At 45.8% G+C, this 16,751-nt stretch overlaps 1 protein-coding gene across 4 annotated transcripts in view; it reads left to right on the top strand.

Annotated features, from left to right (window-relative positions):
- The window catches only part of SLIT3 (slit guidance ligand 3), a 482,838-nt gene that overhangs the window by 443,520 nt on the left and 22,567 nt on the right, over positions 1–16,751 (top strand). For all 4 annotated transcript variants that reach the window (XM_074552528.1, XM_074552527.1, XM_074552531.1 and 1 more), the window contains exons 29-32: positions 1,518–1,611; positions 6,920–7,057; positions 11,451–11,691; positions 13,973–14,103. In XM_074552528.1, the coding sequence (XP_074408629.1) occupies positions 1,518–1,611; positions 6,920–7,057; positions 11,451–11,691; positions 13,973–14,103 (604 nt within the window). The remainder of the gene's footprint in view (positions 1–1,517; positions 1,612–6,919; positions 7,058–11,450; positions 11,692–13,972; positions 14,104–16,751) is intronic.

Below are 16,751 nucleotides of genomic sequence, written 5' to 3'. Positions count from 1 at the left end.
TTTACCCTTGACAGCTCTCAAAAGCAGATCTAGGACACATTCATGTTTGAAACACACAAAAACGAGTAGTTTTGGCAAATATATATTATACTTCCATTCTAAGAGGAAACCTCATATCAAGAGCTGTGTATCTTGTACTGGAGGGAGGCTGGGCTCGTGGGAGGAATAACCTGACAGAGCAGTAGCACCTGGGGGAGTTAACAAACCACACCTATCAGCACCAGAATAATCCTCAAAACTATGCTCTCAGCCAGCTCACCAGATCACAGAACTGATAAAAGATGGATGGCTCTGATTTGCATTTTCCATCTGAATTTTGATCTTTGTGGTTTGCTTGGCTTGTGTTTTCAGGTGTTTCTCTGTAACCACTAGAGTGTAGAAAAATGTGAGGATTTTTGATAATGGAATTTCTCCCAGGACAGGTGGAGCTGCAGCTCCATGAAAACCTTCCAGAACAATGCCAGCCCACCAGTGCCTCCCACATTATCCTTTTTCCCCACCATTCCCATGGCCTGTTCCTTATGTGATGGTGTGTATCACATACAGGGACAGAAAATATGTGTAACCTTGAAACCCTGCAGATGTGCTCCTCTGGTGGAGCTGCACAGGGGGGTTGGGACTGCAGATTTTTGGGGGTTCCACGCTGAGATTACCTGACCTTTGCTTTCCCTGCAAGGCTTTGGGAGGTGTGGGATAGGTTTCTGTGTGATTCTAGGGAAGGCAAAGATCTCTGTGGTCTTTGGCTGCATCTCAAATCCTGGGGTACTGAAGTGTGACCTAATAATTTAGAACTCAGAGAAGGATTGTATTTAAATAAACTATCACGGCTTGAATGTTCTACAGCTATTAATTATTAAAACTTATACAAATCCAGGGAGGTTCATGGCATGTTATACACCAGACCTAGAAACAGCTGAGCTGGGCTTACATGAGGTAGTTTTTTTTTCTGAAAAGACATCATCTCCTGTGAGCACAATAGAGCTAGTACTTCTCTTATAAATAGTGAATGTTTTATAATTGCATGCAGTCCTAAAGCTGGTTCCTATTATGGAGAGTCACAGAGGTTTTGGGGGGAGGGTTTGTGGCTTGTTGTTCTTTCCCAGAATGATGTCCAATCAGCTTCTCTGGCAGTGTATTAACCATGGCTGAAATATGTGCCCGTGTGAAAATGTTAGGGTCTAATGAGCAACTTCACTTTTGTGTCACTTTCTTGCTCTGAAATGAGAGGTTCTGGGTCAGGAGCTGCCCATTTGATCCCTTGTCTGTCTGCAAGTGGAGTTCATACTCAGTGCTTTTACACCAGGCTTTCAAACCCCTGTGACAGGAACAGTGTGGTCACTGCAGGTCAAAGGAGCTGATTTAATAAAGTCTCACATGCCCTCAACAAGCAATTTTGTCACTTCCTGCTGAACTACTGAGCTGTCTGCACGTGGGGAGATTGGCCATCCCTGGACATCATGGGTGTTCAGCATTGCTCAAGCTGTGTCACAGCTTTTTTTGCTTTTCCTTTGCCTCAGGTGAGCTGTGTGATGAGGTGATTAACCACTGTGTTCCTGAGCTAAATCCCTGCCAGCACGAGTCCAAATGTGTTCCCCTGGACAAAGGCACCAGGTAAGAGTGTGTGTGTGTGTTGGTCTCTGCACAGAGGGCACTTTCATCCATTGGCTTGACTGGGGTTGTACTGGCAATGAGTGGGGAGCAAAAATCTCCAAAATGAACACAAATAATGCAAGGCTATATGCATTTCAGTCTGTGCCCCCATTTTAACTTTAATCCATACATAAATACTTTTCTAGCTCTCTGTGGTTTAATGAAAATAATGGATGTACCCTCAGAGCAGAGGAATTATTCTGGAATAGAGCATGGTAATAGGAGAATTGATGGAACAGTCACTGCAAAGCACCTTATCCTACATCACAAACCAAGGAAGTTTCCTTATGTGATCCTTGGAGCATTTATAAATTCAAGCAGTGTAAGAGGAGCCTGAATAGATCCAGAGCTGGGTGGCTCCAGCTCAGGAGCTGCCTTTTCCATTGGCCTTGCTTGGCTCAGCTGGGCTTTGGTGATGTCTGTGTTTGCATTTTCCTCTTGGGAATGACACTGACTGTGTCACAGGGGTGAGAGAAAGCTTCATGTTCTGGATGGCAGCAAAGCACCAGAGCTTTGGGCCTGGGGACTTGGAGAGGTGGCAGTGGCAGCATTTATGGCTTGTCTCAAGAGGGACTGGCAGAGCAATTTAGCAACTAGAGACAGCTGCAAAGTCCAGCTCTATGAAAACCTTGTCAGGAAAAGATCTCTGGAGACAAATCCAGGAGAGTTCAGTGCAGAGTGAGCTGCTGTCTGCACCATCCCTGGGGCTGTTTGACAGTGCAGCCCTGGGTGCTCACTGATCCCCTCTGGGGCTCTGTCCTCTGCCAGGACAGGGAAGGTGACAGGGTTTGCTCCTCCTGGTCACTTCCAGCTGGAGTCAGATTGTGTCCTGTGAAGCAGCCAGCATGTCAGAACAGGGTAAACTGACACACAGGACATTTCAGGAGAGTTAGAAGGAAATTAACCAAAATCTTAGAGAGGGTGGCTATCTCAGCTCTCTGCTGGACAGGCAGTACAACAACACCAGCCTTTCTTTTGGGGGAAAAGCCTCCAGTCAAAAATGTTTCCAAATCTTGAAGAAGATGAAGCTATTAAATGGTGAGGACAGTTCCTGAACTGATGCGTAGGCACCAGACAAGGAGGTGTGTGCTAGTGCATCAGTAGTTCCTGATGTTCTTTCCAGGTTTTGTTCCCAATTAATCCATCACTTGGCTAATCCAGCACTTTTGGGTAATTCAGTAGCTACATCATGTTTTGAGGTGAAGGCTTGTAACTCAAATTGCCTTCTTTTAGAGCACGGAGGGGTGCAGGCAGCTGTGAATGGTTTTGCCATTGCTGGAAGCATTGTCATACCTGCCACCCAAACAATTTGAGTAAACAAGATACTTTTTCTCACATGCTTGCTAGAAAAGTGTTCTTCACAGTAGGGCCACTAGCCCTTGAGGGGAGCTAAATAACTGCTTTTAAGTATTTTTCTACTACTTTGTTGTGTTATTCTTCCCACTATTCATAGAACACTGTCACAGACATCTTTTATGAAAAGTCCTTTCCTTAGGATTTTTCCTCCTGAGAAGCTGAGAGGCCTCAGGAACAAAATGTAAACAATGGTTATCTGCTGCTGTGGAATGCAACAGGTGCATCTGTGATTGGTCTCATGTGTTTGTTTCTAATTAATGGCCAATCACAGTCAGCTGGCTCGAATTCTCTGTCTGAGACAGCTGCCTTTGTTATCATTCTATTCTTAGCCAGCCTTCTGATGAAATCCTTTCTTCTATTCTTTTAGTATATTTGTAATGTAATATATATCATAAAATAATACATCAAGCCTTCTGAAACATGGAGTCAGATCCTCATCTCTTCCCTCATCCTCAGACCCCTGCAAACACAGTCACAGAACACTACAGAGAAATCCATTATTTCTTTACTTCTCCTGTCCCATTTTCCTTTCTAGCAGCCAAACTTGAGAAGTGAAGGAGCCTTGAATGTAGAGGTGTCCAAGCATTGCTATTTCTTTCATACTTTGGTGGCACCAGACTGTTCAGAAATGAGCCCTCAGCAGTTGTGCAGCGATGTGTGGATGCTGCTGGGGCTCTGAGAACAGCAGCCTGTGCTCCTGTGCTGATCCCCTGAGCGCCTGTGGTGCAGGATGAGGCTCCTGCAGGAGGAGTCTGGCTCCTGTCCGTCTGTCTGTCTGCTTCAGAGGCAGGGAGTGTCAATGGCAGGAGCGTGCTGGGTATGTGAGCAGTACACACCACTCTGTCCTGCTCTCAGCTCTGGTCAGTCTGCAACTCTGCAGAGGGAAGAAAAGATGACAAAGGAAAAAAAAGATAGGAAGCCAAGTTATTTATTGATGTGGGGAGGGAAATTCCATCCTGGCCCTGCCATAGGAGCTGTGATTCACGGCTTTAATACAACAGACATTGAGTGCATGCAGATGCAAATCCCCTCAGATAGGCCAACAATTTAAATACCACTGGACATGTTTTAGGCTCTCTGTGATACTGGGACTCTTGCCATCACTACAAGGCTGTAGGAGAAAACAAGATTTCAACTGTAGTGGTGTCAGATGGTCACTGGGAAATGAGATATCTAATTGTGTAAATTACTCTCTTGCCAGGATCAGAACATCAAAGTTTCTTTGCCACCTCCTTTACTACATCAGATTTTACTGATAGACCCTCAGTATGTGTGGGATAAGGATGGAGTTACCATGCCCCATTCCCTGATGGCACAGACCCTGAGTTTCTAGGAGATGAGGAACTCATGAGGCTGAATTTCTCCCCTCCTGGACTTCAGGCAGGCATTTTTTGATAGCTTCAGCTTAGATGTGACACTCCAAGATTCAGAGAAGACTGACCCAAAAGGAATTCCATGCTTCTAAAGCTAAGCTTGGAAGCAAACTGGACTGTTTCAGTGTGTCTGTGGCTGCACAGAGCTCTTTGCTTTTGGAGTTAAATTTTCAGGTGGCTTTCCTCCCTTCCAGCCTCCACATCTTTAGTATGCTGTTACTGTACAGAAGAAGAGTAGCTTTCTATATGCCAGAAAACAAAACAAAAAAACCCCAGCCTTTAACACAATGAAATTACTTCCAAAAAATAACTTCAAGAAAGGAGCATGTTTTTCCATTCACTGTATTGATGTTGGAGCATGATATAAATATACTTTATTATTCTAAAGCTTGGAATTATTACCTGACAGCTTAAAATGCTGATTTAATGCAGCCCCGCAGAGAAAAGTGGTGGTTCTGTCATTACTGAGATAGCCAATACACATCATAAAAGTGATGCATGGCAGCCCTGAATAAGGAACTGCACATTGTTCATTATTACATCACTTTATATTAGGACTGCAGGGATCAATAAAAACAACAGGATTAAATGCTGCCAGTTCCCCTCACAAAGCCTTTTGATTGACACTATTTCCTTGCAGGTGTGTCTGCAATGCTGCCAGAAAACACTGCCCATTTCTTAGGGTTTGGGGCAGGAACACCTCTTGGTTTTTGCTCTTTGCTTTGATTTGCCATCTCCATTATGTTAACCACAGTCTTCCCTGAGGCAGCAAGGTGTAAAATAGCAATGCACACATGCAAAGGTGGGAGCTGCGCCAAGGGAGATACAGGCTAGAATTGAGGAAGTTTTTCACAGAAAGAGTGGTCAAATACGGGAATCATCTACCCAGGGAGGTGGTGGAGTCACCATCCCTCGATGTGTTTAAAAAAAGACTGGATGTGGCACTTGGTGCCATGATCTAGCTGAGGTGTTAGAACATGGGTTGGACTCGATGATCTTAAAGGTCTCTTCCAACCTAGAAATTCTGTGATTCTGTGAGATGGACCCTGCTGTGGCTGCCAGGTGATGGTGGGGCTGTCCTGCAGGGAGGGAGGGTTCTGCATGCCCCTACCCCTGCCCAGGGACAGACCAGGCTGTGCCTCATTTCCTCCTTCAGCCAGTCAGGCCATGCTCTGCCAGGGCCTGGAGCTCACATTTGGTGTGAGTGACCCTGGGTGTGATGGCTGCTGGCACCCTGCAGCCTCTCCTGGCCACTGGCGCTCACAGGTGACACTGTGGATCCTGCAGTGCCACCCTGCTCAGCCCTGGGAGCAGCCAGCACAAGGATGCTGCCTGGGAGTGGAAGTTGTTTCCTCATCACTCCTGTGTGTCCAGCTCCTCTGAAGAGGTTTCCCCCAAGTTTCCTCCTGCATTTACCCCACCAGGCTGCTGGCAGGGAGGAGGAGGAGGAGTAGACCAGATGAAGAGATTGATGGAGCAATAGCCTCTCTCCTGATGCCACATCCTCAGCTTTATAATGTCTCTCCTCTTCCAGCTCCCAGTGACTACCACACTGTGTCCAACCACAGGCTCTAGCAAGAGCACAAACCTCTCCTTTAGTGCTGAAATTCTCTGCAGCTCTTCCCCTGATTTGTTTGAAGTGTCTTTTGTTTTCCAGATGTGCAACATCCAGCTGGGAGGACTAAAATGTGTTTTATGGACTAAAGAGTGTTCATGACTAAACATTGCCTACAGGATAGATTCAAAAAAAGGCTGCTCAGCAATCCCAAAAGATCTGATCCAAGTCAGAGACTTTGGGATGCATTTTCTATTGTCAGGTTATAAACTTCTGCAAGACTTATAAATAGAAATGCTGATGCAGCCTTTGTACAGCGGAGTTGAGAATTGTATAAAATGAAACCAACAGGCAATGTCTGCAGGTCTGGGTACATCCCACTGTGCTCCATCCCACGGTGACACCCCTCAGCAGAAGGTGCAGTGTCACCATGGCAAAGGACACACTGCAAAGACAACTTTCCACTGCTGCAGCAGCATTTTGAATGGAAATGAATTTTGCCAGTGAATGGAAAGCAGGTGGTGGTCTCAAAACTTGGTGTTTCTCTCTGAATTTGCTGAAGTTTATAGCTTGTTTACAGATTGTTTTGGAAGGTGGACCCTTCCTGTGTACAGACACCCTGCAGTGTGCAGGCACTGGCAAAATCATAACTGTGGGGCATCAGAGGCACTGCCCTTGCAGAATATTGCCCCTTATTCTGTAAGGTCAGGGAGGGGATTGTCACCTTTAGCACAAATGGCACTCTGCAGGGTGAGCACCCCTCTCACAGACTTGGCTGAGGAGAAGCTGGAGGATGGTGGTGCTTTGCTCCAGTGGGATTTCAGCAGGTTGCAGAGCCTCAAATGCAGCCAGCCAGGAGGGACCTGGGCAGGAGCTGTGCTTGATGCTGCCAGCAATAATTGCAAACGTGTCCCCACCCCAAATCCAACAGGTGCTGGGCTGCCGGTGTGAAAGGAGCCATTAACAGGGATGTTGTGCCTTTCAGATGCGAGTGCCTGCCAGGCTACAGCGGCAAGCACTGCGAAGTGGATGATGATGACTGCGTGGGACACAAGTGCCGGCACGGAGCCGCCTGCGTGGATGCGGTCAATGGCTACACCTGCGTGTGCCCGCAGGGCTTCAGGTACAGTGGGGCTCCCTGAGCCCCTCCCCATCCTCACCAGCCTCCAACAGCACTGATCTGACAGCCCCACCAGCCTCTAACTCAGCACTGATTCTCATCTCCATCAGCCTCTAAGCCAGCACTGATCTCCCATCCCCATCAGCCTCTAACCCAGCACTGATCTCCCATCCCCATCAGCTTCTAACCCAGCCCTGACATCCCCATCAGCCTCTAACCCAGCCCTAACATCCCATCCCCATCATCCTCTCCAGCACAGATCTGACAATCCCCCCCTGTGAACAGGTGCCTGTCCCTGCTTAAAAGGAGATTCTAACAAGTTAACTGGATATTTTTGCTTGGAAAGCAGTGATTTTAGGGCAGTGCTGTGTGAGTGTGCCTGCCCCAGCCATCTCTGCTCACACACAGCACACCACCTAACACATTCACTAAGTTATATGGAGATAAACCCTGCATGTGCAGAGTGAGCAAAGGAGAATAAAATTGTGTTTATGAACCCTCCCAATTGGCTGCAGGGAAAACGTGAGTCTGAGGATTTTGTGGCAGTGTCTGTGTGTCTCTTGGACGAGCTCAGAATGATGCAAGCTGTAAATTTCCAGCCTCTCATTCTGACAGCTGCCAATATATCTGACTCCTGGAAATCTCTGTCTGTCAAAGATAAGTGTGCTCCTCCAAATGGATTCACTAATCATTGCCTGGGGCTGGATACTGGCTTCCTTCCAGCTAAACCTTTTCTGTGTTTGAAATACACACATGAGACAAAGAAGGAGTACCTGTAAAGATCAGTCTTGACAAAGCAGAAATTGCATGAACACTTATAAATCATCTTCTCTGCTTTGTATCTGCAACTGTTTTCGTTCTTCTTGCTTTCATCCTTGCTGGTTTGGGGTTTTTTTCCTTCCCTCTCAACGCACGTTTCTGTTGCAAAGCAGACAGCCTCCCCTGAACAGGCATTGATATAAAACATGGTGTCAGCCCATGGTTTCACAGAATCAGGCTTGTTATTTACAAGGTATCAGATATCCTCTGAATTTCAAACTCATACCCTTCTCTCCATGTTTCACTCTCTGCTGCAGTCCATTTGGTGGCCTGAGGGATGCTGCAGATTGGTGACTGGTGAGGCTAACGTGACTGTGGGATGTAAATCCTCAGTGTTAGCCAATTGTTAGAGCTGAGAAATGGATTGCAAAGCCACGTCTGGAGTCAAGGATAACTCCAGCCTGTCATCACTTGGGGCTGACTTTTGCTGCAGGTCCCCTGATTTTTAAGGCCTGTAAGCACTAGGCAGTGATGAATGTGAGGGGTTTTTTTTATGGAAAAGCAGAGTCAGTGTTGGTCAGAGATGTTCTGAGCTGACACAGCTGGGTGGAGCAGCAGGGGTAAGTGGGAGGTTGGTCTGGTCCCTTCCCGTGTACCAAAGAGCTCTCCTGGTAATTCAGGCAGTGCCCCAGGTTGTCTGGTCTCACTCCAGGGGCATCAAGAGCACGACCTAGAACAGCCCAGTCTTCTCTCTTGTTCAAATGAGGGCTCTTATTCCACTAACAGTCCTCCAAGGAGAGGAATCTTTCTACACTAAGCTCCAAAACTCAACTACAGCCTAGACAGCACTTCACAGCCCAAGGAAACCATGGGCAGGCAAATTGCACTGCCTGTCAACAGCACAGCCAGATTGACTTGAGTTCCCCTGTTTGCTTTCTTTTTTCCACTAGTCCATGCCACTTCCCTAAATTTCCTGTGCAAGATGCAAGGAAGACAAGGGTCTTTGGGGAGGAAAACCTCACACTGAGCACTACTACACTCCCTGTGCCAAGGCAGACAGCAAGATGGAGCCCCATGTGTTCTCCATGCAGAACAGTCCCTGATCTTGTTTGATTTCAGGATTAAAATTCTGCTAACAAAACATGATCTCATTATTCTTCCCATGACTCAAGCCTTTTGTAGTTTAAAGGCCTCTGCTGCTCTGAAGGGGGTTCTGAGGTTTGGGATTTTTTCCTGTTAAGATTACAAATGCAAATATGGTGATTGACAGAGCTCAGCCTTCTGATGTTCAGGGTTACAGAGTCCCCAGTCCTCACAGCTGCCTTGGGCACGGGGATGTGTGACAAGGAGATAACTGTGCACGTGTTTGAAGGCTGCAAGTGTTGATGAAAAGGAGAAAACACGAGGGGTGGCCCAGCAAAGGTAACTAGGAGACCTAAGATGATGATTAATAAAGTTTTTTGGCAAAGTATCAGGAATCATTTCCCAGCAGTGAGTTTGCAGAGTGCCCTCCCAATTATCCAGAGCTTATGCTGTTGTAATAAAAGCACAGACCTGTAATCATTTTATGGTTGTCGCTATGCTGTGTGTCAAAGCCACACATTAAAAAGATGTTAAAACTTCCATCCTCACACAGCTGAACAAATGGCATTGGGTAATTCTGAGCAGTGTAAGCAGGGCCTCATGCACAGAGGCTCTCATGACAGCCCCAAAAATCAATAGTGCCACCATGCACACAGTCACTCTCCCATTTCATCCCTTCCCATTCACTGGTCAGGTGTAGCTGTGCTCCTTGCAGCACCTTTCCTTAGCACTCACCAACTCCTCCCAGCTGCAGAATCTGCTTTCCTCCTGAAAAGTTTTCAGTGTTTTCTTCCCAAAATAGGACTCATTTGCCCCCTGCAGATGAAAACATTTTAGAGAATTGGTGAGCCCTGCTGAATAAACCCTGAGTTCTCCAAGCTTCCCTCCAGCAATCAGCCTCTCAGTGGTGCTGCCTGGTAAATGCTGCTCTGGTGGGAAGCACACATTATCTGCAGAGCCTGATGGAAGCACTGCTCCTCTGTGCTGCAGATGCTCCTGAGCTCTCCACTGGGACGCACTGCTGCAAGGAACTCACAGTGATTATTTAAATAAATGAGATTGTACCAGGCAGAATGGACTTGGACAAGCTATGGAAGGAAGTCAGGCTGTGTTCCACATTCCACTGCTGGGGAAATAAATCTTATTAATTAGTTCTAAATATATACTTACAAAAAATGTTTAAAATTAAAAAGGAAAGGGCCTTGACAGATCTGTCACTAATGTAAGTTCTAGGTGCCAGTATCAGGAGAGCTGCCCTGGTAAAGCCACACGCCAGGGGGATTTCACAGCAAGCAAGGGTGTGCAGAAGCTATACCAGGAGCCTGGAGACTCTTTCAGAGCAGCCCTAAGCACAGACACTCTGGCTTCTTCCAACATTTGCTTTCTGTTAGTGGAGGCTGTTGTGGGTCACATGCATTTTTTATTATGATTATTTTTAACTTCCAAAATATTAAAATTATACGCACTGATTTTCCTTCTGTTTCCTACTTGCTGCCAAAGACAAAACAATGGGCATTAGGTGGAAGGGAGCTCACAGGCTGGGTTAGCAGTGCTCTGTTCTGTGGTACCTCTGGAAAGGGATTCCCTGTTTGCAGAGCAGACTCAAACCACACATGTAGGATGGGGAGGTCTCAGGTTTGGGGTTAAATGGCTTACAGGGCACAGATGGGTGGAAGCTGTTTCAGCCAGGCTGCGGTGCCTTGCAGAGCTGAAGAACCAGAGCAAAGGGCAGTTCAGGCTGCTCTCAGTGTCTCAGTGTCCCCCAGGGGTAGAGGGCATCCTTTGAATCTGCCAATCACTCAACGCCTTTCTGGAATGCCACGACTGACAGACACTGCTGGGAGGGGAAAGGAGAGGTGACTGACACACCTGGCAGGGAATCATCAGGGGAGGGACCCGAGGGTCTGAGCTATACCCTGAAATCACAACACAACATGAGTATTTATTAAAGACCTGTTTTGCAAAGATAACCAAAAACTCCACAACTTTGTGAAAGTTTTAAAGCTGGTATGTTTATTACAGCACTGGACACATGTGGAGATTGCTGTCCTTAAAAGATGTGTGTACTTCTGGGAACTTCAGGTCCCTTTTTATGCCCCTCTCAAATACATATGCATACAATTTCACAATAGGTTCATACATATTCATTTTTATGAATTTTGCGTGACATTTGCCGCTAGTTCTTCTTTATCAGAAAGAATTCCTAGGTCAGGTTGACCTGCTCTCACAGCACTCTCTCTGTCTCTCTATCACCCTCTGTCTCCCCCCTTATCTCTGTCCTTCACCGAAGCAGTTTCTCTGAGCCTAGGCTTTTGCAGTCAGGCTACATAGCTATGTTTTCTAACCATAGACTCAAAGATGTACATTTCACCTAAGTCAAAATGGACTTCTACTCTGGAGAATTTCTACTCTATCTCAGACCTTCTGCTTTTATTCTCTTAATTCTGCCCAGCCAGTTTTAAGCATAATGCTGATGCTCCAAGGCATCAGCAGCATCTGAAATAAATACAACCGAGTGCTGGTGACCGAGGCTGAGTTTCCCTTCCCTTTGCAGTGGGCTGTTCTGCGAGACGCCGCCGCCCATGGTGCTGCTGCAGACGAGCCCGTGTGACAACTACGAGTGCCAGCACGGCGCGCAGTGCGTGGTGGCGCAGCACGAGCCCGTGTGCCGCTGCCTGGCCGGCTTCGCGGGGCAGCGCTGCGAGAAGCTCATCACCGTCAACTTCGTGGGCAAGGACTCCTACGTGGAGCTGCCCCCCGCCAAAATCCGCCCCCAGGCCAACATCTCCCTGCAGGTTGGTCACAGGAGGCTGCGCGAGTGAAAATTGATGTTTGGTGGTGACAGTGATGCTGTGTCCTCCTGTAGTTGGAGGAAAATGCGTTTTCTGATCTGCTGTTGTGGAAACCCAGGGAACTGGGAATATTTCTGTGTCTGCTCTGGGGTGCCCTGACCCCCAGGAGAGCACTGACTCTGACCCTCATTCATAGAGAAAGTTTCCCAGACTTCAAGATAGACTGGAATCCACAAAATACATTATAGAGAGTAGTGTGGGTGTATCACTTGGTGAGAAATTCAGGTTTTGGGATTTTAGTATGTTGTGGATGGAAGCAAGATGGAGGGCACCGAGTGTTGTTCTGGGTTTCTCCTTCCTTCTTCTTCAGGGGTTATGGTGGCATTTTGTAATTGGGCAGGAAAGTCTGCATTGTGGGTTCTGTGGGATCAGTTATTTGGTTAAAAGGGAAAATAATCTAGGTGTCCTTTCTTAATTGGACACCTAGATAATTAAGCTTAGACTTATAAGACCTTGTAACAAGAGATTGTTGGCTATTTTGTGCCTTCTAATGAAAAGCTGCCAAAGCCCTCTTTTACTGATAAGAAGTAATAAACACTTGTGGATGTAAGCAAGATGGATGGCACAGGGTGTTGTCCTGGCTTTCTTCTTCATGCTTTTTCTTCCTTCTTCTTCATGGGTTTTGGTGGCATTTTGTAATTGGGCAGAAAAGTTCCCATTGTGGGCTCTTTGGGATCAGTTATTGGGTTAAAAGGGTGTCCTTTCTTAATCTAGATGTCCTTTCTTAATTGGATAGTTTAGTCTTAAAAGACCTTGTACCAATGGATTGTTGGCCATTTTGTGCCTTCTAATGAAAAGCTGCCAAACTCAGTACTGAGAGTGTTTTACTGATAAGAAATAACAAACACTTGAATTCCAACATGAACTACTGTCTCATGTGCCTTCAATCCAGACCCAGTGGAACCCACAACTGGTACACCCACAACTGTAAAGTGTCAGTTTCTGGTGAATTTTCTCCTTGCAATTGTTCCAATTAATCAGTTTCTTTGTTGATATCTAGCATTATGTGACTGTATCAAGACAGAACAGTGAATGTGACAGCCTGGCCAGAGAGAGAGAAAGCTAGATAAGAATCAGCCCGGGAGACTTTAGGGAGCTGGAGATAAGAAATGATAACAAATTATTAAAACAACCTGTAGGTAATATTTTTCTAATATTTGTTTTCTTGTTATTCTCATAAGATTGTTTACAAATGGGTGTCTTGTTAATTAGCTATTCAGGTGAAATGTATTGATTAAATGACCAATCAGGCCCACCTGTATCAGACCAGTGTCTAAAAGAAGCAGTTGCAGTAAGGACAGAGGGCTTATGCCACTTCTGATTGTCTCTGTGTCGTTTGTGACTTAACAGTGCTAAATGTGCAGCTGCAGGGTTAGACTGCCTCAAATAGAAGGAAGAGGGGTGAACTCTTCTGTGGGGGGAATATTTTTAAGGAATCTCTTGTCTGTTTCAGTAGTAACTACACAACCACAAAAAAGCACAAATGACAAAGGTAAGCTGTAGGAGTAGTTTGACCTTCAGACACTTGGCTTTTGAGGATACAAAATCCACAGGTTTAATGCCCTAGTCACAAGAAAGAAAAGCAAATGTACAAGTGAAATCCATGCATAGAGACATTTAACCTGTAACATGCATGTATCTCATGCTGATGGAACCAGGGCTGCTGGCCAAAGTCCTGGAAAAATTTGTCAGCCACTTGTGTGCTCTAAAATCAGTGAAATATGAAGGAGTGACTGAGGCACCAATGTACCTTTGTGGGCACACATGCTGCCTCCAGAATCCCTCCAGACTGATTCCCAGACTGGCAACACAGCCAGGGATGACTCGGGAGTGCTCTGTGTCTTGCTACTGATTCTCCCTACAGCACTGTATTTCATCCTGTACAACTTCGTGTTCAGTGTCATGGTGCTTCTTAAAGCAGGATGGCCTCCCTGGACAATATTTTGCTTATTCAGCAGATAGAAGGCCTAGGACTTTGATACTGGTCCAAGGTTCAGAAGACAACTGAAAATTGGTTCTCATGTGAAATGGGAAGTTGACCTTTGTGTGTGAGCCCAAAGACCTTTCTGTGCCTCCTGGCTCTTGCTCTCATTGCTGCTCACACATATGATGTATTAAAGCATATTAGAATTGCATGTATGATTTTGGTTTGATTTTAAATACAGGTTTATTCCTTTTATTAATCATTCCCAAGCAACCTCACGTGGTTATGAACGTTTCACAGGTAGCCACGGACAAGGACAATGGCATCTTACTGTACAAAGGAGACAATGACCCTTTGGCTCTGGAGCTGTACCAGGGACACGTGAGGCTCATCTATGACACCCTGAGCTCCCCACCCACCACAGTGTACAGGTAAGAGGCCGAGCTCTGCCAAGGCAGTTGGCTTCCAAAACTGCTGAGGAGAGGTAGGATTTTTTCTAAGAAATGTGCTTTGCAGAAAAACCTTTTATTTTACTTCAAGGTATCTCTTCTTTGCATGTAATTAGATGAGAAAGTCAGAATAAAGACTTAGCTGGAGGCTGCCAGGGTAAAAATTGACATTTATTGGCAATACCAGTGATGCTGTGTCCTCCTGTAATTGTAGAAAAATGCATTTTCTAATCTACTGTAAAGTTTCAGCTTCTGGTGAATTTTGTCCTTGAAATAGATCCAATTAATCAGTTTCTTTGTTGATATCTAGCATTAAGTGACTGCACCAAGACAGAACAGTGAATGTGCAACTGCAGGGTTAGACTGCCTCAAATAGAAGGAGGAGGGCTGAACTCTTGTATGGGGTTGAATATTTTTAAGGAAATTCTTGCCTGTATCAGTAGCACTTACACAACCTCAAAAAAGCACAAATTACAAAGGTAAATTGTAGAATAATTTGTCCTTCATACACTTGGCTTTTGAGGATATGAAATCCACAGTTTTAATTCACTATTCACAAGAAAGAAAAGCAAATGTACAAGTGAAATCCATGCATTTCTGCAGGAAGGAGGGATGTGCTGCCCTTTTCCTCCACAGTTCCTTCAGCATCCCTCCCCTGGTTGTTATTTTCAAGCCCTGTAGCTCCAGTTTGCTGTGAGCACAGATGCAGCAGTGACCACAGAGAGCAGTTTGGGCTGAGCACGGGCTCCTGGTGCTGTGTGTGCAGCAGAGCTGCAATTCCCAGCCCACTCATACTGTGGGGAGAGCAGGGGACAGCATGGATGTCACCACACATCACCCTCCTCAGACTTCTCTCAGAAAGTTTTCTCAGCATTTGCTAACACTTGAGCCTCCCAGGGACTTTTCTTTAGGGAAATGGTGACATTTTTAAGAAAATGAAAACATTCTTTCTGTATTTAAGCAAAGTGGATAATACCAATGCAGATATGCTGCCAGGAAGAGCACTGGCTTGTCCCCTGTAGGAATGAAGGGAGTAGTTTGCCCATGTTTTTCACCAGCTGGATGGATAGGTGTGAAAAACATCTCTGTGTGTGGCTGCTGATCCTAATTGATCAGCTGTGAGAGCAAAACTGAGGCTGATAAACAGTTTAGCGCTGCTAATTAGGACAGAGGCAAAGGTTGTTTTGTGTCAGGGGTGATGTGGATGTTTGCTGGCCATGTCACCATGGCAGAGTGGGGACAGGAGCTGCTGCCACCTCAAACAACACAAACAGCACTCCATGGACCTGCTGCCACCACAAACAACACAAACATCACTCCCTGGATCTGCTGCCCTCTGGGTGGGTGCAGTGTCCTCCTTGTCCCCACTCTTCCCAGGGATCAGGGAGGAGGGCTCCATTCACACTGACACCTCATTACCATGAGATTAATGGCCTGTTCACTACGTTTTGTGCACCCTGGTCTGCTGAGATGGGAAAGAAGCTGCTTAATACGGTGCCCTTTCTGAAATGTCACTCTAATCTTTTATTAGTTTAAGGAGTGGAGCAAAATGGGATTAGCATGGAGCTCGATGGGAAAAGATTAGGTTGATTGAGAAAAACTGCAGCTAAAGAATGTCAGAAAGGGCCTCTAAATAGATTAAAAGTCTTGTTTTCTTTAAAGGCTGAAGAAGGAGCAGGAAAACCTGCTTGTCCCCTTGCAAACATAGGATTTAAGGGTAGAAGGCATAAGTGGATCAGGTTTGACCTCTCTGTTTGACTTTTAGCTAAGGCATGTGCTCTGTTTGGCCTAACACATGACTTCCAGCTTGGCACAGAGTTTTGACAGGAAAACACCAAATAACAGAAAATCCCCCATTTCCTTTTAGCTTGGACAATGGTCAATTATTTCCATTATCCAGGCATTGGCCATCATTTCTAAGTTGTGTCACTAATACCTTCTGGATTGTTTAGAGGCTTTCTCAAGGGAAATTAAAGTCTACTTATACCTGGACCTGATTCCCATGAGTTTATCTGGACTTTTATTTGCGTTTTCTCCTAATCTGCATTTTGATGAAGTGAATGGCTGGTTCAGTGTAATGCATTTTATCACAACCTGAAGAATTTGGGAAACTCCTTCCTTTAACTTCTACAATTTTCATTTGTCATTAAAAACAAGGTTGCCAGGAGAACCTGTAACATCCTGGCCTCACCACTGCTAAAACAGTTTGCCTTCCCTATTGCTTTGTCCCTGCTGTCTTGTTTAGATGCCTCATTTCATTTTCAATCTCAGCTAAAGTGGACTATTTGCCTTTGCAAAGCTCTGTTGAAAGACTGTGAGATTAATTTTCACAGTCAGTATCATGTCCTGCTCCCCTCCAAAGCAGTCCACTTTTTGGACTGGATGAGCAGGGCTTTGGCTCTTGGTTTTTCCCCAGAAGAGTCTGCCAGAAGAGGAGGAGGCCTTAAAATGCTGCCTGGTGGGAGCTGTGCCAGCTACAGCTGCAGGAAATCTGTCCCTGACCTGGTCCTGGGCTGTAACTGAGATGTTTTGCTGGCTATTTCAGGTACTCCCAGGATGGGATGTGGGAAGTCATTGGCCAGCCACATGATCTGTAATTCCTCATCAGGGTCTCCACGATAAGATTTATT

Source organism: Zonotrichia albicollis, chromosome 15 (assembly GCF_047830755.1).
Source record: "Zonotrichia albicollis isolate bZonAlb1 chromosome 15, bZonAlb1.hap1, whole genome shotgun sequence".
Lineage (NCBI taxonomy): Eukaryota > Metazoa > Chordata > Aves > Passeriformes > Passerellidae > Zonotrichia > Zonotrichia albicollis.
Note: the sequence above shows the minus strand (reverse complement) of the source record. Positions and strands in the feature narration are given on the sequence as shown.